Source organism: Neofelis nebulosa, chromosome 6 (genome assembly GCF_028018385.1).
Source record: "Neofelis nebulosa isolate mNeoNeb1 chromosome 6, mNeoNeb1.pri, whole genome shotgun sequence".
NCBI classification, from domain to species: Eukaryota; Metazoa; Chordata; class Mammalia; order Carnivora; family Felidae; genus Neofelis; species Neofelis nebulosa.
The window spans coordinates 34,341,646-34,363,003 of record NC_080787.1 but is presented as its reverse complement, the minus strand read 5'-3'; the positions used below and the strand labels follow the sequence as shown (position 1 = coordinate 34,363,003).

The 21,358-nt window shown below is 51.5% G+C and overlaps 3 protein-coding genes across 16 annotated transcripts in view; all 3 read left to right on the top strand.

Annotated features, from left to right (window-relative positions):
* The first annotated feature begins 4,067 nt into the window (after positions 1-4,067).
* FKBPL (FKBP prolyl isomerase like) lies at positions 4,068-5,679 on the top strand. The gene is made up of 2 exons (XM_058733426.1): positions 4,068-4,259; positions 4,517-5,679. The coding sequence occupies exon 2, from the start codon at positions 4,606-4,608 to the stop codon at positions 5,653-5,655; it is 1,050 nt and encodes a 349-aa protein (XP_058589409.1). The 5' UTR covers positions 4,068-4,259; positions 4,517-4,605; the 3' UTR covers positions 5,656-5,679.
* A 503-nt stretch (positions 5,680-6,182) lies between these two features.
* Positions 6,183-15,407, top strand: ATF6B (activating transcription factor 6 beta). 6 transcript variants are annotated; one of them, XM_058733422.1, is made up of 19 exons: positions 6,183-6,293; positions 6,671-6,750; positions 6,884-6,962; positions 7,213-7,304; positions 7,830-7,965; positions 9,549-9,641; positions 10,318-10,403; positions 10,546-10,681; positions 10,770-10,901; positions 11,047-11,180; positions 11,852-12,037; positions 12,125-12,216; positions 12,631-12,810; positions 12,978-13,088; positions 13,271-13,352; positions 13,561-13,631; positions 13,855-13,966; positions 14,107-14,191; positions 14,720-15,407. In XM_058733422.1, the coding sequence occupies exons 1-19, from the start codon at positions 6,188-6,190 to the stop codon at positions 14,947-14,949; spliced, it is 2,223 nt and encodes a 740-aa protein (XP_058589405.1). In that variant the 5' UTR covers positions 6,183-6,187; the 3' UTR covers positions 14,950-15,407. The 6 variants fall into 6 exon arrangements, with proteins under 6 accessions (XP_058589405.1, XP_058589407.1, XP_058589404.1 ...); XM_058733421.1 differs by having other exon boundaries at positions 6,188-6,302; positions 13,564-13,631; XM_058733420.1 differs by having other exon boundaries at positions 6,188-6,302.
* Positions 15,408-20,832: 5,425 nt separating this feature from the next.
* The window catches only part of TNXB (tenascin XB), a 58,204-nt gene continuing 57,678 nt past the window's right edge, over positions 20,833-21,358 (top strand). For 8 of the 9 annotated variants that reach the window (XM_058733401.1, XM_058733394.1, XM_058733398.1 and 5 more), the window contains exon 1: positions 20,833-21,034. The gene's annotated coding sequence lies outside the window, so the exon portion shown is untranslated. The remainder of the gene's footprint in view (positions 21,035-21,358) is intronic. The other variant, XM_058733399.1, reaches the window with a different exon arrangement.

Here is a 21,358-nt window from a genome sequence, read left to right as displayed (position 1 = left end):
TCTCCTAATCCTTCATCCACTCTCATAGCATCTCACACTTCTCCGTGCTACTGTAATTACTATTTTCTTGACGGACTAGAAGTTCCATGAGAGCAGAGACTGTGTCTATCTCATTCATCTATGTACCCTCAATTCCTAGCATGCTGCCTGGAACATAGCATGTGCTCAATAAGCATTTGTTGAAAGAGGAAGGAAGGAAGGAAGGAAGGAGGGAAGGAAGGAAGGAAGGAAGGAAGGAAGGAAGGAAGGAAGGAAGGAGAAACACAAAAATATAGAGACAAGGCCTCTGCCCTCTCGAGTCTGTTGGAACTGAAACACACACACACAAAACAATAAGAGAATTACAAAGCAATACATTTGTAGCAGAATACAGTTTCTTTTCACTGAGAGAAGCTGATCTTTGAAGGGTCATCAGAGTGGCCCTCTCAGTTAAGGCATACAACACAAATTAGCAAACTTTGTCCATGGATTAGGGTGTAATCAAACTTTTGCGACTCATTCTAGACTTCCTGCCTTTTCAAAAAACCCTAGAAATGGAAAGGGGGAAGGAGAGAGGGAGAAAATGTGGATTAATTTTCAATAGGAGCCTGGGCTTACAAGGGAGCCTGGGATTACAAGAATCAGACTATTTAGCCATAGGGGAAAAGATAGCAGTGGACTAAGGTTATTCTGACCCAGAACCCAGAAGTAAAACTTGGGAAAAAGTCTAGGTTAATGACTTGAGTCTCAACACAAAATGGAGAGGACTGTTCTGACACAATTCTGTGCCTAATGAGGAAACTACCTCCCCTCCTGGCTGTCCTGGCATGGTCTTTGTAGTGAAGAAGGAGCCAAAGTGAAGTACTGAGAATGGGATTCTCCTTCCCTGAAGAGCTGTGGTGGCCCAGCCAGTGCTGGGAGCTGGTCAAGCAAGGCTGAATCACACTTTTGTGTGGGACCTACTTCTTTTATTAGGAGGAGGAAGAGGACCAGTTTTCCATCCAGTGACACGCCCAATGGAACAGGTTATGCCAGTTATATACACAAAATACAGGACCAACTGAAGGGGCACAGAGCAAGGGTGAAGAGAATGGGATGAGGTTATTCTTGAATCATATCATTCAAAGTGTGGTTCATGGACCAGCAGCATCACCATTCAAGAGCTTGTTAGAAATGCAGAATGTAGGGGTGCCTGGGTGGCTCAGTTGGTTAAGTGACCGACTTCGGCTCAGGTCGTGGGTTCAGGCCTGCGTCGGGCTCTGTGCTGACAGCTCAGATCCTGAAGCCTGCTTCACATTCTGTCTCCCTCTCTCATTGTCCTTCCCTGCTCATGCTCTGTCTCTGTCTCTCTCAAAAATAAATAAACATTTAAAAAAATTAAAAACCCTATCAAAATAACATCATCACTCTTCACAGAACTAGAACAGGATTGTTCACAGAACAATCCTAAAATTTGTATGGCACCAGAAAAGACCCCAAATAGCCAAAGCCATCCTGAAAAAGAAAACTAAAGCAGAAGGCATCACAATCCTGGGCTTCAAGATGTATTAAACAGCTGTAATCATCAAGACAGTATGTAAACATCAAGACTGGCACAAAAACAGACACTTAGATCAATGGAACAGAATAGAGAATGCAGAAATGGACCAATAAACATATGACCAACTAATCTTTGACAAAGCAGGAAAGAATATCCAGTGGAATAAAGACAGTTTCTTCAGCAAATGATGTTGGGAAAACTGGACAGCAACATGCGGAAAAATGAACCTGGACCACCTTCTTACACCATACACAAAAATAAGCTCAAAATGGATGAAAGAACTAAACGTTAAGACAGGAAGCCATCAAAATCCTAGAGGAGAAAGCAGGCAAAAACCTCTTTGACCTCAGCCACAGCAACTTCTTACTTGACATGTCTCTGGAGGCAAGGGAAACAAAAGCAAAAATGAACTATTGGGACCTCATCAACATAAAAATCTTCTGCACAGTGAAGGAAACAATCAGCAAAACTAAAAGGCAACCGGCAGAAGGGGAGAAGATATTTGCAAATGACTTATCAAATAAAGGGTTAGTATCCAAAATCTATAAAGAACTTATCAGACTGAACACCCAAAAGACAAATAACCCAGTGAAGAAATGGGCAAAAGACATGAATAGACACTTTTCCAAAGAAGACATCCAAAGGGCTAAACAGACATGTGAAAAAATGTTCAACATCACTCATCATCAGGGAAATACAAATCAAAACCACAATGAGATACCACCTCACACCAGTCAGAATAGCTAAAATTAACTCAAGCAACAATAGATATTGGTGAGGATGCAGAGAAAGAGGATCTTTTTTTGCACTGCTGGTGCAAACTGGTGCATCCACTCTGGAAAACAGTATGGTGGTTCCTCAAAAAATTAAAAATAGAACTACCTTACAACCCAGCAATTGCACTACTAGGTATTTATCCAAGGGACACAGATGTGCTGTTTCAAAGGGGCACATGCACCCCAATGTTTATAGCAGCACTACTGACAATAGCCAAAGTATGGAAAGAGCCCAAATGTCCATGGACAGATGAAGGGATAAAGAAGATGTGGTATACATATACAATGGAGTATTACTCGGGAATCAAAAAAGGATGAAATCTTGCCATTTGCAACAATGTGGATGGAACTTGAGGGTATAATGCTAAGCGAAATTAGTCAGAGAAAGACAAATATATGACTTCACTCATATGAGGACTTTAAGATACAAAACAGATGAACATAAGGGAAGGGAAGCAAAAATAATATAAAAACAGGGAGGGGGACAAAACATAAGAGACTTAAAAAAAATTTTTTTAATGTTTTTATTTATTTTTGAGAGACAGCAAGACAGAGTGCAAGCAGAGGAGGGACAGAGATAGAGGGAGACACAGAACCCAAAGCAGGTTCCAAGCTCTAGGCTGTCAGCACAGAGCCTGACACGGGGCTCGAACTCACAAACCATGAGATCATGACCTAAGCCAAAGTCAGATGCTTAACTGACTGAGCCACCCAGGCACCCCAAACATAAGAGACTCTTAAATATAGAGAACAAACTGAGGGTTGCTGGAGGAGTTGTGGGTGAGGTGATGGGCTAAACGGGTAAGGGGCATTAAAGAAGACCCTTGTTGGGATGAGCACTGGGTGTTATACATAAGGGATGAATCACTGGAATCTACTCCTGAAACCATTATTGTACAATATGCTAACTAACTTGGATGTAAATTTAAAAAAAGAAAAAGAGGGACGCCTGGGTGGCTCAGTCGGTTAAGCGTCCGACTTCAACTCAGGTCACGATCTCACGGTCAGTGAGATCGAGCCCCGCATCGGGCTCTGGGCTGATGGCTCAGAGCCTGGAGCCTGTTTCCAATTCTGTGTCTCCCTCTCTCTCTGCCCCTCCCCCATTCGTGCTCTGTCTCTCTCTGTCTCAAAAATAAATAAACGTTAAAAAAAAATTAAAAAAAAAAAAAAGAAAAATGCAGAATGTAGGGCCCAACCCAGACTTCCTAAATCCAAACCTGAGATTTAAGTTTCCCCAAATGATATGTATGCACATCAAAGTCTGAAAAGGACTAAGATTTCTTCAGGAAGAAGACTTGAAAGGCAGTGATGAGTATGAGGGAACAGGTAAGAAGCTTCAGGTGATCCCAGGGAATCCCTATCCCAGGACATAGGGGCAAATGAGGAAAAAGAGGCCTGGGGGTTTCTCTTGCAGCACCCTGGACTGAATGGGTTAAGGAGTAGGTTGGATGGCTCTGGCTGGGAGCCCTGAACACAGGGCACGGACGGGCCTGGGGTCTTCACCTAAAAAGATTGCTACCGCCATCAGTCACCGCCAGCTCCTTCATTCCCCCGCTCTCCCTCCTGAACCCCAGTCTCCCATTTCAGGACTTCTCCAGACTTTTAGTCTCAATGACCTGACCAGTCGGACCTCGCTAGCTCGGTTTGATTCGGCCAGGTTCGGTTGCTAAGGCCTACAGCTTCCCGGTTGCGGGGGGGGGGGGGGGGGAATGATGTCACGTCCAAAAGGCGGGCTCACCAGGTCTCTCCCTCCGCCGGATTGGTTGCCAGGAATTTTATTAGATTCGCAGCCTCGCGGGCTCAGGGTTAGCTGTTATTGTCCCCAGATGCCCCTGGCCCACGGCCGTCTTCTACCCGTGGAGCAAGACTCTGAGGACAGTACTCAGGAAGCACTTAGCTTCGGAAGGAGAGGTGATCCGAATGGTCCGGATATTGCCACCAGGCTAGGCGTTTCGGCTGCCCAGGTACTTTTTGACTCGATCGGGTGTCCGTAGTTGGGGCGGCTACCCGAACCGCAGGGATTTGTGGAATTTATAGTTCTGCATTAGTTCTGGATTAGTTTTGGGTGGGCCGGAGGCTCTAGTCCGGCAGGGATTTTTGGAGGAAAAAAAAAAAAAAAAGACTTTGAGGACTGGGGGCCTGGGTCCCAGGACAGGGGAGGACAAAAAGGACGTCTAAAATAAGAATTCTGCCATTAGCATTGTTTTGGTGTTCTTTTTAGGTGCTGACCTGAAACTGATCCACCCCTTTCTGACCAAAACTGTTCACCCACGGTGGATTCACCCACGGTGGAAGGGACCAGGCAGCCAAATGGAGATGCCACCAGTCAATCCAGTGGGAGAGAAGGACACCTCTCAACCGCAACAACAATGGGAAAAGAACCCCCAGGAGAACCTTGATTCAACTACCCAGATCAAGCAGCAGTCCCCAGACCCTCCTACTGAAATCCTTGAGCTGAGAGTGAGCCCAAATCAAGCCAGCCAAATTCTAGAGAATTCTCAAGGAACTGAAAAACTGGCCGCTGGACTTCAAGGAAACTCTGCCAAGTCTCGTGGATCAACCAATGAGATGCCAGAGCCCCTTCAAGCTTCTGATCTCTGGTACTGTCCGGATGGGAGCTTTGTTAAGAAGATCATAATCCGTGGCCATGGCTTGGACAAACCCAAGCTGGGCTCCTGCTGCCGGGTACTGGCGTTTGGGTTTCCTTTTGGGTCAGGCCTGCCAGAGGGATGGACAGAGCTAACTATGGGGTTAGGCCCATGGAGGGAGGGGACTTGGGGGGAACTCATAGAGAAATGCTTGGAGTCCATGTGTCAAGGTGAGGAGGCAGAGCTTCAGCTCTCTGAACACTCTGGACCTCCTTTCAGGCTCACACTGGCCTCCTTCACTCAGGGCAGGGACTCCTGGGAGCTGGAGGCCAGTGAGAAGGAGGCCTTGGCCAGGGAAGAACGTGCAAGGGGCACAGAATTATTTCGAGCTGGGAACCCTGAAGGGGCTGCCAGATGCTATGGACGGGCTCTTCGGCTGCTGCTGACTTTACCCCCACCCGGCCCTCCAGAACGAACTGTTCTTCATGCCAATCTGGCTGCCTGTCAGTTGCTGTTAGGGCAGCCTCAGTTGGCAGCCCAGAGCTGTGACCGAGTGCTGGAGCGGGAACCTGGCCATTTAAAGGCCTTGTACCGAAGGGGGGTTGCCCAGGCTGCCCTTGGGAACCTTGAAAAAGCAACTGCTGACCTCAGGAAGGTGCTGGCGGTAGACCCCAAAAACCGGGCAGCCCAGGAAGAGCTGGGAAAGGTGATCATTCAGGGGAAGAAACAAGATGCAGGGCTGGCTCAGGGTCTGCGCAAGATGTTTGGCTGATTAAAAGTTAAATCTTAAAAGAGACAGGAACCTGTGAATTGTGGTTTATGCCGTGAGATTTTGAGGGGACCAAGAGGGAGGGTTTCAGCCATGTCCCATTCATTCCTAGCTTTTGCTTTCTTAGGGGAGGTAACAGTGGACTGTGCGCCTCTTTCCCTCTTTTACCATTAAAAGCCATATGATCACCTGTGCTACATTTTGGGGGGCTTATTCATATCCGAGGATAAATGGACGATACATAAACTTCTGAATTTAGGACTGGGGGAGATGGCGGGCCTTTAAATCCCGGGAACTACATCTCCCAGGCTTTCTCGTTGGGTCCCGCCCGGCGCATGCGCAAACTATACAGCCCGGTTCAGCGGGAGTGCTGTCCTTCTGCCGTGCTCCCATTGGCCCGCCCTATCCAGCCATCCCAAGTATTCAGCACCCAGGTCTCTTACTGGTCGGTAGAGCTTCCGGGACACCGCCCCCTTTTTTTAAGAGTCAACTGATTAGTTGATGATAGGGAGAGGCGGGTCTTGGGGACCGTCTCATGGCTGGGGGGCGGGAGGGAAAGATGGCGGAACTGATGCTGCTCAGCGAGATTGCGGACCCAACACGTTTTTTCACCGATAACTTGCTGAGCCCGGAGGACTGGGGTCTGCGGAGTGAGGCCTGGGGGAGGGAGGAGGGCTGTGGCATACTATGCTTTTGAGGCACGCAGGGAGGAAGCGGAGGTCCATAGAGGAAGGCTGGGCACATACGGAATCCATCACCCGAAAGAGGGCGGAGCAGGGGGGCTTGTTGTGCATTCGGGGGGATGCGGGAGTTGGGAAAGACCTCTGCTCCCAGCAAAAACATCGAGTTGTTCCGGGGTGGGGGAAGGAGGAGCTGAAGTTCTTTGGCTGTATCACGTTTCAAGTGGGCGGGCGGTAGGTCTGGCCGAGCCGAGCCAATGAGGGATGGGCCCAGGGCTGTGTGTAGATCTGTAGGCTGGGCCACCGGACGACCCCCTGACGCTCTTCATCTCTTGCAGACAGCACCTTGTATACTGGCTTAGATGATGTCGCGGAGGAGCAGACGCAGCTCTTCCGTTGCCCAGAGCAGGATGTCCCGGTACTGCTTCTCTAGCCTTGTCTCTAACCTTTGGGGGTCGGGAGTGGCCCCGGAACAAGGACTCAGCCTCAAGCCAGAGCTCATGAAGCCGTTGTCTTCACATTCTTGCCATCTAATGTCCTTCTTTATTCAGTTTGGCAGCAGTTCCCTGGATGTGGGGATGGATGTCAGCCCTCCTGAGCCACCCTGGGACCCCCTGCCTATCTTTCCAGGTAAGATATCCCTTGTGATTCCTGCATCCTTACAAAACCCTCTCTTTCCACTGTTTTCCAGGAACTACACACTCCCCTGTATCCTCACACCTCCTCTTCATAAGTGCCTGTGCACTCCTCTTTCCTTCAGCCCCTTATGTGTTCCTTCCCCTTTGCCCCAGGTGAGGGGATCCTCACCTCCAAGCCTTTGGGCACGTTTTGGACTCTTCAGGCTCTGCTTCCTGGTTATTCCCCAACCCCTTTCTTCCAGACCTTCAGGTGAAGTCTGAGCCATCCTCCCCCTGCTCCTCTTCCTCCCTCAGCTCTGAATCATCGCGTCTTTCCACAGAGCCCTCTAGCCAGGTGAGAGAACCATCTCCTTCCTTCTGCTGTTTGTGGCAGGGATGGTGTTCCAGTCCCTTCATGCATAGGTGCTGAGAAAATGTTTTGTGTGCTGTGGGTCATGGAGTAGTGGTGGTGCCTTTGGATTTCTTTAATATCCTCATTTTCCATGTCTCCTCTGTGGTTGTCTGTAAGTGAAGATGGAGTCATTTTAATAAATAGAGATATGTGGCAGCCATGGTGAGGCCAGGAAGAAGAGAGTTGTTACCTGCTGAGAATTCTGAAATTGCTCTTGCCCCAGTTGTCCATTCTAAGGCAATATTTGAAATGATGAGACTTCATCAACCCTCCCAGGAATAATATAGAGAAAACGAGGGGCCAGAGACAGCTTAAGGAGATACTCAGTAAAACCAGAATGTCAAATAATTAGTAATCAGTAAAAGCTAGTTAGAAATTAGTAAAAACTTTTGTTCTTACTCTTGCTCTCAACACCTTCCTTGTTTTATTTTTTCTGAGCCCCCACCACTTCACCCCACTCTCACCCAGGTCCCTGCTGTAGGGGAGGTGCTGGTTGTGAAGACAGAGTCCTTGGCACCCCCACTCTGCCTCCTAGGAGATGATCCAACATCCCCATTTGAAACGGTCCAGATCAATGTGGGTCCCACCTCTGATGACCCCTCAGGTAATAACAGCCTGCTACCACCCCCAGGCTTTACCAAGGCAGGGTAGATGGGAGAGGGGCTTTACCAAGGCAGCAGGAGAGAGAGAGAGAGAGAGAAAGTAAGCAGGGGAGGGACAGAGAAAGTGGGGACAGAGGATCTGAATCAGACTCTGTGCTGATAGAGGAGAGCCGGAAGAGCCTGATGCCATGTGGGGCTCAAACTCAGGGACCCTGAGATCATGACCTGGCTGATGTCAGACGTTTAACTGACTAAGTCACCCAGGCACCTGTCCCCCCTGCCCCGGCCCCGTTGCTTTGCATTTTTAAAAAACTTATGGACAGTATTTTAGGGCATATTTATTTATTTCCCACCCCTGAAGTTTTATTATAAAAATTTTTCAAACATACAGAAAAGTTGAAATTCCATATACCCAACTCCTAGATCCTACAGTTAACATTACTTGCACTATTTCACTAAGTGTTACTAAGTTTATTTACTCTTAGGTGTTTACACAGTAAACATTTATAGAGCACCTACTCCATGCCACATACTGGACGGGGTGCTGGGAATGCAAGATGAAGAAGATGTGAGCATCATGCTGACCCAAGAATCCTGTAGTGTGGAGGGAGGGGAAAGACAGATACCAGTTGCTGCAGGTGTGGGAACTCCAGGATAGACATCGCAAGGTGCCATGAAAACTCATAAGAGGGGCAGCTCACCCTATTGGGGCTGGATCAGTGATGTGCTCCTGGAGGAAGCATTTCCTGAACTGAGTTTGAAGGACACATAGAAATTAGGCACAAGATGAATGTGGGGACTGTGGCATGTGCGCACACGTGTGTGTGTGTCTGTGTGTGTGTGTATCTAGGGAGCTTGTATCTCCTCAGAGTGGATGTGAGGAGGGAGTGGGAAATGGAAAGAAAGTTGCAGAGGCTGCAGGCCAAGTGAGAACGGTGCTAAGGGACTCTTAGCTTTTATCCTATGCGCAGTTGGGAGACTGAAGAATTGAGCAGGAGAACAGTGTGATTAGGAAGCTGACTCTGGTGACAGAGTAGAGAGAATGGATCATGGAGAGGCAGGACTGGATACAGTTCCTCAAGAAAGATATTTGGATTCTGAAAAGAGGCAGAAAGAATGACATAGAATGGAAGAATTGCAGTGACTTCCTGCGTAGGATTTGATGCCAGAGTTTCATGCTAGGGCAGATAGGTATTGCAAGAGCACGAGCCCCCAGGCCAGGGAATGTGCTGAATTCACTGTTGTGGATTACAAAGCGCCTTCAGGATTTCCTGGCACTGCCTGTCTTTGGCAAGGGAGCCCAGTGATGCAGTCCATTCCGTTTTCCTCCCCAGCCTCAGGGCGGGGCAGGTTAGTATAGAAAATGGGTTTGGAGAGAGAAACAGATCACATTCGCAAACAAGATAAGGATATAAACCTTGACTGTTGAGGACTTTGCAAAGGAGTCGATTGTCCCCTTGTATTTAGGTTATCTTCTGAGGGCCTGTGCTTTACCCATCAGTTTGATAGACAGGAAGCATAAAACATAATCTTTGCTTTTGGAGAGTCTCATGAGTGTCATAACACGTGGTTAATAATCAAATAGTGATCATCTCTGAGGAGGGATCCAGGTGGCTGGTAGACAAGAAAGGGAAGGAGATCCACTTCACTGAATTACCTTTTGGTCCTTTGGAGTTTTGTGAGTATATTACCTATTCATAAACATAAGTTGAAATTTTTAAATAGCAATATTGGCAGTTCTATAATTAAGTACCTAAAAGAGTTGTATGGACCAAAGGTAGTGGCAGACTGTTGACCTTGGGGTTGAATCTGGCCCTCAGATGACTTTTATTTCACCCACATGGGGTGACCAGCAAGTCTCACAGATCGATTTAACAGAGGCCAGGAAGGCTCAGAGGTGAATGAGGCTTTGTGGTTTGGTGCCTGGGAGCCTGACGGAGTAAAAAGGGAATTTGTGTGAAGGGACAAGCTGTGAGCCCCATTTAAGGCCAGCTTGAATTTGGGTGGGTGGTGGGGCACAAGAAAGGAATGACCAGCAGGCACCTTGGGAGTCAGGATTGGGACACAGGGGAGCAGTCAAGGGTAGAAATTCAGACTTGGCTGCTGTCAGCATAGAGACAGCTTCAGGAGCCAGTGAAGGAGAAAGGAAAGTTCTGGGCAAAGAGGTAGGAAGAGAGCCAGCAGGTCAGCAACCCCATAGTTCTCTGCCTTCTGGATTGCATGCCTAGGGCCAGAATAGTCTTAGTTTTTGGTACAAGGGGGAAGGACCATGTCTTCCATCCCCTATCTTAATCCTCTTCTCCTTCAGTGTTTATCTGATACCCAGCATTTTATGTTATCCTGACACCCCACAGATGTCCAGACCAAGCTAGAGCCTGTCTCTCCATCTTCCTCCATCAACTCTGAGGCTTCCCTGCTCTCAGCAGAGTCCCCCAACCAGGTGAGCATCAACCTTTCTTACTCTCTCCAGACATTCCAGTGAGCTCCTTCTGCCTCTCGGAGGTATGAAAGCATTCTCTTCTTCAGCTCCTTCTCCTTGATATCCCTCCTGACTCACATATCTTTTGGAATGCCCAACACAGGGTTTTATAGGAGAGGAGGTACTGGAAGTGAAGACAGAGTCACCATCCCCCCAAGGGTGTCTCCTGCGGGATGTCCTAGGCCCCCCACTTGGAGGTGTCCAGATCAGCATGGGCCCATCCTCCGATGGCTCCTTAGGTAATGGGGCAAGCTGATACATTGGGATCCCCGGCAAGAGGCCTCTAGTCCTGACATTCCTTCCTTTCTTCCTTTTCCCTTCCTTCAGGCAAAGCCCTGCCCACCCGAAAGCCACCGCTGCAGCCCAAACCCGTGGTGATAACCACTGTCCCAATGCCACCCAGAGCTGTGCCTCCCAGCACCACCATCCTTTTGCAGCCTCTTGTCCAACCACCCCCAGGTACTAAAATAGGAGAGAAGGAGCTGGACTGGATTGACTTTCTCGGGGAGCTCACAGCCATTGAGGCTCCCAGCCCTTGGGTGCTCAGGTACGGGTATGGACACAAGAACAGCTCTCACCTCCTTCTCCTGCTCACTTGCCCCAGTGTCACCAGTTGTCCTCATCCAAGGTGCTATTCGGGTCCAGCCTGAGGGGCCGGCCCCCCCTGCTCCAAGGCCTGAAAGGAAGAGCATTGTTCCAGCTCCTATGCCTGGGAACTCCTGCCCACCTGAAGTGGATGTAAGTACTGGGGAGGAGAGGAGTAAGACTAGTAATGGGGAGGAAGTCTGCCATGGAAGAGAGAATTGTGGAATGAGGAGGGATCGAAAAGTGAGGAAGCAAAGCCATAGATGATCCTGAAGGTCAGAGTGGGTCCCTGTTTATATATGAGTATCAACTCTGTAATTTTAGGATCCTTAGTTTTGCTATCACTGAAGATGAAGAAATGGCATTGGTGTCAGTAAATCTAAGGCAGGGGACCCATACTGTGTTATGGTTGTGGCAGTAGTTGGAAGAGGGAGGCTGTTTCCTAGGGGAAAACCAGGTAAAGTGTTCTTTAATTATGGCAAAGTTAAAGTGTGGGCCCTAAAAAGAATTGAGAGGAAGGAAGACCCCACCCACCAAGGAAAGGAACTGAGTTTGCACCAGGAACCAGGATGGAGGAAGTCCTTCCTACAGTCTGACTTCTCTCAGCTCTGAGGGACAGGAGCAGGGAGTGGTTGAGAGAAGGGCTCCTTCTGTGGAAAGTTTTAGCAGAGAGGAATAACCCGTCTCTGGCTGTGTCGGTAGAGGTCAGGAAGGGGATAGAGTGGCCAGTGTGAGCATTGGGTAATCAGTTCCTGAAGTTGGGAGGCATAGTTCCCCTCTCCCACCCCTCTGTCATTCCTTTTCTGATCCTCCCGGTACCCTAGGCAAAGCTGCTGAAGCGGCAGCAGCGAATGATCAAGAACCGGGAGTCGGCCTGCCAGTCCAGGAGGAAGAAGAAGGAGTATCTGCAGGGGCTGGAGGCTCGGCTGCAGGCTGTGCTGGCCGACAACCAGCAGCTCCGCAGGGAGAATGTTGCCCTCCGGCGGCGGCTGGAGGCCCTGCTGGCCGAAGTAAGACGGGTCGGTCCCAGGCCCTTGGGAATACAGGCAGGCTCCTTGGGGATGACTCACCCCCTCTCTCATCTCTCTCTCCCTTAGAACAGCGAGCTCAAGTTAGGGTCTGGAAACAGGAAGGTGGTCTGCATCATGGTGTTCCTTCTTTTCATTGCCTTCAACTTTGGACCTGTCAGGTGAGACCTTCCCTGCTTCCCCCAAAGCTTCTTGGTGGACCCCACCCTCACAGCTGCCTGCCTGCCTTGGCACAGGCCCTTTCATTCCACTTACACGCAGGCAGCACAGCTGTCCTCAGCACCCACGGGGCATCCAGCCAGTCCCTTCTCCTTCCATCATTTCTCTCAAATGGTGTGTCCTGGAGCAGATGGTGGTAATAACAATGGTAAAGATAGTGACTTTTAAGTGCTTGCTGAGCTCCTCGTGCTTCCTGGCTTTATTAGGTAGCGATGGTTCTCATTCCCATCGTACACATGAAGGGATTCGCTCTGCAGGATAGATTGGAAGCCAGGCAGGCTTTCTGCAGAGCCCATGATCTTAACCAGCCCCTGGACCAGGCTGGAATTCCTTACTCAATCCTTCCTAATCCTCAGCATCAGTGACCCTCCTCCAGCTCCCATCTCTCCTCGGATGAGCGGAGAGGAGCCTCGACCCCGGAGACACTTGCTGGAGTTCTCAGCGCAAGAGCCAGTTCATGGAGTTGAACCCCTCCAGGGTTCCTCCCTGGGCCCTGAGGAGCCCCAGCCCAGCCCCCAAGGCCGGCCAAGTTTCAGGTGAGGAGAGGGCCCTCTCTCTTTTGGGGATGCTGAGTGTATCTCCTCTCCAAAACTTACTTTTTCTTCCTAGGGGAACCAGAGTTCTCCTGCCATCGTTGCCTGTTCTGTTGGGGGAAGGGCGTGGGGCAGCCTCTAATCATTGCCTCCTCCCTGCCTCACTCCAGGAACCTGACAGCCTTCCCGGGGGGCAGTGCCAAGGAGCTGCTGCTGAGAGACCTGGACCAGCTCTTCCTCTCCTCTGATTGCCGGCACTTCAACCGAACCGAGTCCCTGAGGTGTGGGGGATCCCCAGCTGGGGCATCTTCCCTGTCCTCTGAGGCTCCCTCCACAGGCGGCCTGGCTATCCCTGTGTACTGAAGCACCAGTTCTCCCTGCCCTCTCTTCCCTCTCCTGTGCTCGGGCAAGGAAAATGGGAGCTCTGGCTCCTTACAGAGGTGTTACCCCTCTGTTTCCCTAGGCTTGCGGACGAGCTGAGCGGCTGGGTCCAGCGTCACCAGAGAGGCCGGCGGAAGATCCCCCAGAGGGCCCAGGAGAGACAGGTAGGAGGGGCTAGAGCTGGTTCAAGGAAGGCCACTGGAAGACTAAATGTCCTGGGGATTTTGAGGGAGCATCTCATTGTGGAGGTTTGAGGGATCATTTGGGGGAAGTGGAGGGGTGGGTGTGAGGTGGCATCAGCTTCCAGGGGCCGTCTGTCTCTTTCCCTTTTCCCTTCACCCTCTTCAAATCCTTAGATACTTCTCCTTCCAGAAGTCTCAGCTCTGGAAGAAGTCGCCTCCAGTTAAGGCAGTTCCCACCCAAACCCCTGGGCCCCCAGAAAGGTGAGTCTATGAGGGTGCTTATCTGTTACTAAGGGAGGTTTCACTCTAAAGAGCTACACCCCCAGAAGCTATCCTGTGTCTGTCATCATTGCCACCAATGGCGTTATGCCTCCCTCATCCACTGGGGTCTCGTGTCTTTTTCTCTTACCCTCTCCCATCTTCCCCGGTGGGGACTGGGCATGGGGCTTAGTTTCTCCCAAATCCTGTTTCCCCTCCTGGCTAGGGATTCTGTGGGCCAACTGCAGCTATATCGCCACCCAGACCGTTCACAGCCAGAGTTCCTGGATGCAATTGACCGACGAGAAGACACATTTTATGTTGTGTCCTTCCGAAGGGTGAGTCCTTCCCTGCCCCATCCCTGTCACCCTGCGCTCTCCAGCAATCTGTCTTCAGGCTGAGGCTATAGAGTAGAGGTGGGGAGAGCCTGTCCACATCTTTTCCTCCAGCCCTCTGGCCCCGCCCCTTTGTTTCCCAGGACCACTTGCTGCTCCCTGCCATCAGCCACAACAAGACCTCTCGGCCCAAGATGTCCCTGGTGATGCCTGCCATGGCCCCCAATGGTAATTCTCTCCCTGCCAGATCTGGGGAGGGGTCCTGAAATCGAGCAATGGGGAGGTTCTGATAGGGAGATCCAGCATGAGGAGCTGAGGGGGAAGTGGAGAGAGGAGTGGGCCATTCCAGAGAGAGGCTAGACTCCTGGATGAGAAGATGCAGGAAATGGATGGAGAGAAAAACCGAATGCAGGAGACGTGGGAGGAAGACGAGGGTGCAGGCCATCCCTTGGTGACGGTGCTCAAGGAGGTATGGGCAGAGGGGGTGGGCTGGGAATGGCCAGATTCTCACCTTCTGTGTTCTCTTCCTGTCCTTTCCTCTGTGACCTCAATCATATGTGTCCTCTGTGACTCATCGATGTCATTTGCTTTTCCTGCCCCTTTCCTCTCCCTGCACCAACCCCATCCCTACCCTCTCATTCAACTCCTGCTATGGACCGTCTCCTCACCATTGCCCCTCCCTCCCTGCCCACCTCTACTTTTTTCCTCTCTGTTTGTCTGCGCTTCTCCTCTTTCTTAACTCTCTCCTTCTCACAGAGACCCTGTCAGGCCGGGGGGCTCCAGGAGACTATGAGGAGATGATGCAGATCGAGTGTGAGGTCATGGACACCCGGGTGATTCACATCAAGACCTCCACGGTGCCTCCCTCGCTCCGAAAACAGCCATCCTCGACCCCAGGCAATGCCACAGGTGGCCCCTTGCCAGCTTCTGCAGCCGGCCAGGCACGCCAGGCCTCCCACCAGCCCCTCTACCTCAATCACCCCTGACCTGTGCAACTCACACTGACTTAGAGCTGGTGGTGGGGGACGGGAGGTGGGGGGTGACCAAGTGGGGCTTTTCTAAGTTCTCTGATCCCTGGGCTTGGGGCAATTGGTAAAGGAAAGACAGGGTGTGGGGTTAAGCCCTTATTTGGGGGTGAGGGGGTTTACCTCTCTTCTCACCCCTTTTTGGAATATAGGGCTCCTCTCATTTCTCTGAACCCCTAATTCCTGCTTCTTTTGAGATTAAGTTTTGGGGTAGGTGGACTCCTGCACACTCTTTATTCTTTTGTTTCTCTGTTTTGGGGGGTGGAGGTGGGAATTTTGTCCCCGGGAGAGACAAGGGACATTTTTACATTTTGGAGCTAGTTACTGGGAGTAAAGGAGGGATGGTGGTGGGAGATCAGGTTTATGTATATGTATATCTTCTTTTTTATTATTAAATAAACAACTTGGAGGGAGTTGAAGGAACGGTGACTGCCTTCCTGGCTCAGGACGGGGAACTGGGGGAAAGTGGCTTCTGTACTGACAGTATATCAGACAACCAAGCACTGAAGACGTAGCTGGCTCTGGGGTGGGATGGGTGTGGGATCCCAGACCTCATGTCATTCCCTTGTCCCCACCCCTACAACACTGGGGCATGTCTGTGTCTAGCGGTGGGGGCGGCGGGGGGCGGGGGGGATGAGGGTGGGATGTCTCCTGGCATGACAGCCCTGAGGATACAGATCCCTGGAATGTGTCTGAGTAAACAGGAAGGACAGGGGGCCCCACGCCCTTTGGGGTAAGCAGCGTCCCTGGGTCTCCTGCATTCTAGCAGGTTCTCCCTCCCCTCCCTTGATTTCCAGGACGAGCAACTTGAACAAACAGCAGAGCTGGGGCCAGAAGGCTGTGAGCCAGAAAGGAGGGGCCACAGTGGAGAAGGGGGCAGTGTTTGGAGGGAAGGAGAGATGTTTAAGAGCATCTTCTTAGCCCTAAACTTGGGGAGACTGAGACTTGTGAGTCCAGGTGAAAGAAAAGGATGAGAACGGACCTGGCAGGAAAGGCTGTGCTTCTAATTAGGAGGAAGGGAAAAAGGACAGGGTGAGGGGCCAAATCTCACTCAACCTGAGGGGATCCCATCGGCGGCTCTTGTCCAGCAGTGCCTCAGGCCTGGCCCTGCAGGAGTGTCCTGGGTCAGCTAGAGGGTGTGGGCTGGGCCTGGGCTCAACGCCCAGATGACTGGACAGGGGCCGCCCGGGCCACAAGCCCAGGCCTGAAGGAGGAGGGGAGAACCTCACGTGTCTAGCCAGGCTCCCCCACTCCCCATTACTGTGTTTGGGGTGAAAACAGACTGAGTAACTATGGCAACCTGGAACCAGGGCTCCCAGGAACTAGGCCTCTCCTCCCTCCGGAGCACAGTCCTAGCTTTTCGGCTTCCCTGTCCCCACATCCCTCGAGGCTTATCCAGGCCCAGTGCAAGAGCAAGGATTTGGGAGACAGATCACCTGAGTTGGATTCCCTGCTTTACCTTTCATTAGTGGATGCCCTTGATACGTAACTTAAACACTTGGGGCCTTAGTTTCCTCATCTGTAAAGCAGAATACTCCTACCTACTTCTCAGGGTTGGTGTAAGGGTAAAAGATATTCACAGTGCCTGGTCCCTGGAAGGTGCACCTGTCCCTTGTTCTTTACACCTTTCTCTTTCCATTTACACTGTCCTTTTCTCCTCTATTTCACTCTTAATCCCAACTAGGTTCATCACTGTTTCATTGTCCCATCTCTCTCTGTACTGACCCCAGCTCAGGAAAGTGCTTGAGTGTTGGCATCTCAGACTTGGGGCCCTGAGGTGGGGCCTGCAGCGCATCTGGCTGAGTGGCAAGGGACAGCTGGCACCTTGATGTGAACTGGCAGTCAACACTATTGGCCCAGTGAGTGGAGTGGTGGAAAGGATCAGGAGAGGCATGGAGCAGGGGTGTGCAAGGCAGGAAGGTGAAGGCAGGTCAGTCTCTGGCTGCCGCCCTCCAGGCCCATGTGGCTCTGCAGCCACAGCCTTATCCCAGGCCACCTCAGTGTATGGCCACTGTCACTCCTGCACCTCCTGTTGGCCTCTCCTGTCCCAGGCCCACTTTGTCTTTCTGTTGGGCCGCTTTCCTTCCTCAGGATCCGGCCTTTTGTTCCTCTTATCCTCCCTGACCCATTGCCTCTGCCTCTTTGCACCAAATTCCTTTTCTTTCCCGCCTCTCTTTGCCCTCTGTCCCACTGGGAGCCCTCACCTTCTCTTTTGGACTCTTCGGTCTATGTTCATCTTGTTGTTTCTTGTCACTTTTGTGTTTTGCCCTTCCTCCCTCCTGTTCCACTCTCTCTTCCCTTTCTTTTTACTTGTTCTTCTCACCTCCTCCTGCTGCTGACCCTGTGCTCAACTCCTCCCTTTTCATGCCACCCCCTCCCCGGTCCTGTTCCTCTGTCCACATTCCTTGTCCTGTGGGGCGACTTCCTCTCCTCTCCCCCGCTTCAGCCCTCTCCCCCTTCCTCCCCCTTCACCACTGCAATCCCCCATCCTCTTCCCAGCTGTGGGGGCCAGGACTAGAGAGCCTAATGCTTGCCTCATCGTTCTGCTATGGCTTCTGGATACAGCACATCTGGATTCGGGGGCCCAGATGTGTGGTTGCCACAGCGACCTCGGTCCCTCTGGTAAATACAGGCGCCCACCCGCCCCAGAGCAGAGAACAAAACAATTGTGTGACTTTCTTTTGTCACGAGATAGAAATGTCCTCCCCCCTCCCTTCTCCCCACACCCGCGTCTCCAGGCAAAGGAAGTTTTATGAGTCCAAATCCTTCCTTCTGTGGCTCTGTGGCCCCCTTTTCAGCCCCAGCCTCGTGGTTCTCTTCCATCTCATGTTAGGCTGTCTCCTCTCTCTGAGCTCCCCTTCCTCACCATCTCCCAGTCCCACCCCTCAGTAGTGGAATGTTGAGTCCCCTATCTTAAACTTGGTGGTTTCTTACCAAATCTGCATAGCAACTGAATGTAGAAAAAAGTTCTAGAAATCCAGATCTTCTACCCTTCCTTCTCAAACAAGTTCTTCCAGAAGCCCCTTCATTTGTTTCTGCCCTAAGCCTTGCATCTTTCCAAGGCTGTTCCTGGGGAAGGGGAGAGAATACATGCTTTGGAATCAGAAAATCTGGGTTGAGGCTCACCTTTATCACCACTAGCAAGGTCCCTTGGACAAGTCACCTAATGTCTGTGACCCTCCATTTCCTCAGCCACAAAGTGGGATTGATCAAATGCCTGCACTGTGTTGGAAAGTGTTTTGTCAACGGAAGCCCAGTACAACTGTTTTTCTCTCTTCCCCCTCTCTGGGACTGCTCCCTTGGATCACAGCCCCTGGCCTCTCTTCATTCCTTCTCTTCTCCTTCAGGTCCTTGCCCTTAATTGCCCTCATTCTTTTTCTTCCCTCCCTTCTCCTGGTCTTTCCTTTCCTTCCTGTCTGTATCTTTTCTCCCATATCCTCCTGAGGTCAGGACAGGGACATGGAGGTTCTTTCAAGGATGGGCGCCCAGAGCTGAAGACACCTGGACTGAGGATTCTGAGACCACAAGCCAGAGCATGTGGACAGTTGTCAGCAACACCGATCTTTCTACCGTCACCTGAAACACCTCAGTGAAGGCAACGGGCTCTGACCATTAGGTCTGGGGCTCCTGCCAGACTCCCTTTCCCCATTCTTCTCACCCAGTCTTTTCATAACTCAACAGTGACAAGAATTCATTAGGCACCTGTGCGATGCAATGTCTGTGCTTTACTGATGAAATGCAAACATGTAAGATGGGAGCTCCTCGAAGAGCTGGAAATCCAGGGGGTGAATCAAATTTTAGACAATGATGATCTCAGAAACTGGAATTATGTCTGTTAAGCCTACAGTGGCTTCTCCAAATGCCTTGTAACCTTGTAAATGTTTGCAATCCCATTCTGTTCTCTGAGATTCGTATCCCATCTGTTCCTAGTCGTGGACTTCCAGAACACCCCACAGCCATCCTTCAAGTTCTCACATCTCCAGGGGCTCCTGGCCACTCTGTGGGACAAGTATACTTATGGTGGCCATACTTAGTAAATCATAAAACCAAGAATAAGACATAGGAAGAACAATGGCTATAACCATGAGACGGAATTACCAAAATCTGGGGATGTGAGAGAAAATTCATCCTCTGTGCAGTCTGTTCTCCCCAAATAATGCTGTTTCAGACTCTCCCTCCCCACTCTTTCATGTGCTTCCCCCCAGCCCTCCCAGTCAGAGGGAAGCTATTACCCACTCCAGGCTCTGGGGGCTTTGGGCCAAGGCAGAGGAAGGAAGCTGAGCCCAGTTCCGTCCAAGATGCTGACTTCATCCTCCCCATCAAAGCCAGGAAAAAAACAGCCACACACACACCCAGACACACACGGGGACACCCACGCGAGGGTCCATGCAAGCCTTTGCCCTCGGCCACAGGGAGCTAACTGGCCATGTGGCAGCCATACACTGTGCCAGTGTGCCCTGATGCAGGAACAACACACACCTGTAACCAGGGGGATCCAGTCTGGGGTGCAGACACCTGTGCCCCAACCTAAGTGGCAGATGGGCACATACAGGCTCCTCCAGGTCCCTTTCACCCATCACCTGTGACTAGGCCAAGCTACTCCCTGATGATGAGGTTGGTAGCGGGGTAGCAAGAACCCAATCCCTGTGAAACCTGGTGGGGTTGCCTCACCCTGGATACTTCTGTGACAAAAGTCTTCTTTTCAGCCCATCGTAAGGGTAGGGAGCACAAAGGGATATGGAGCCAGAGAAAGAGCCATCCTTATGTGGGAGTGTCTGCTGCCCTGTCCTCTGGTATCAGTCTTCCTGTCTCTGCCTGAGGTCAAAGTGCTTTCTTTCCTGAGCCCCCAACTCTTCCTACCTCTGCTCTTGCTCCCCTGTAGCACCCGAACAACATCAGCTCCTTTCGGCTTTCTGCTGACTACACCCTCCCATTCATTACCCCCCCCCATATCTGCCTCCCGCCTCTAGCTCTGTCTCCCTCCCTAAGCCTCCCTCCTAAATTTCCAGCTTCTCTTCCCTGTCTCTCCTGAACCCCAACTTCCTTCCCAAGTCATATATCTTGTTGCTCAGCCAAGCACTCAAGCCTCATCTGCCATTTCTCTAGAATTTGCTGAGGTAGGCGAATGAAAAGGGGGCAATGATCCCAAGCTGAGAACAGGTGGACTGACCAGAACGGATGGGAGAGGCAGTGTAAGGACAGGGCCAGCAGAAAAGATAGGAGAGGAAGAGACAGGTGCAGGTGGAAGCAAAGGGACCAGGCAGGAAAGGGTCGAGGGGGGTTTCCTTCACCCCTGCCCCTGCCCCACACTCCCGGGAAAGAATGGCAGTGGCTGGGGTGGGGAAGGGGGAGTGGGGGAGCAGAGAAAGAACCGGTGCTGGGCAACAGGCAAGAGGGACAGGATCCAAGCTGGAGCAAAGTGGGAGCAGGGCAGAGGTGGGAAAGGAGGTGCCAGGGAGGGAGGAGGAAGAGGGGCTGGCCAAGAGGAAGGGTGCTGGTAGAGAGGAGAACCCAGTGAGAGAGCAGGAGCAACAGGTGGGGAAATGGTGGGGGGAAAGGAGAAATGGCATAAGGGATTGGGGATGTCAGGTTGGGCAAAAACTAGGGTGGGGAGGAAGAGTAAAAATGGGACAAGGAAAGGGTGTGGGAGGTAGGACCAGGGATGCAGGAGGCAAGACGGTATTGTGAGACTCGGTGATCCCAGACAGGGAGGGGAGGAGGGGTGGCATTCGATGACGTTGGGAAGGCCTGGCAGGGACTGGAGGGGTGGGAGGACCTGCCCTATCTCCGCTCCCCTCCCTGACCTCATGCTGGTCCTCCCCTTCTCCTCCCCCTGCTCACTGCAGGCTCCCTCCTTCTTGCTGTCGCTGCCGAGATCGACGGTCGGGTCGAAGCTCCGTGAGCCCCTGCTGCAGGGAGCAAGCAAGGGGACCTCCAAGGAGCTCAGGGCTGCCAAGACACGGTAGCTCTGCCCTGTCTTGAGAACTCCCCTCCCAAGGTCAGGGACAGAGCAGGTGCAGAGGCACTGCAGCCGCTTGTTGCCCAGGTAAGCAGCAGAGCTCTGGGGAGAACAAGGGAAGAGCTGGGAGCGGTGGGGGCTCTGTCCTACCCCTACACCCCAGGCGAAGGTGTGACGGGAGAGCTCTCAAGAGAGCCTCACAGAGCAGAGACTTTCTGTTGGGACAGAGGAAAAGGGACGTTGCACTGGGGACTAGACTCCCTATGGAGGGTGTGTGTGTGTGTGTGTGTGTGTGTGTGTGTGCGCGCGCGCGCGCGCAACGTTTGGATGGGATCAGGTGGTGGCACCAGGGTGGAGGTGGTTATCGATGAGGTAGGACTCGGAGGTGCCCTGACTGGGGGAAACAAGGGG

Coding starts and splice junctions, on each gene's coding strand:
- FKBPL (XM_058733426.1), top strand. CDS start 4,606: ATGGAGATGCCACCAGTCAATCCAGTGGGAGAGAAGGACACCTCTCAA.
- ATF6B (XM_058733420.1), top strand. CDS start 6,188: ATGGCTGGGGGGCGGGAGGGAAAGATGGCGGAACTGATGCTGCTCAGC. Junction 13,089..13,270: donor AACCGAACCGAGTCCCTGAG/GTGTGGGGGATC, acceptor CTGTTTCCCTAG/GCTTGCGGACGAGCTGAGCG. Junction 13,967..14,106: donor ATGTTGTGTCCTTCCGAAGG/GTGAGTCCTTCC, acceptor TTTGTTTCCCAG/GACCACTTGCTGCTCCCTGC.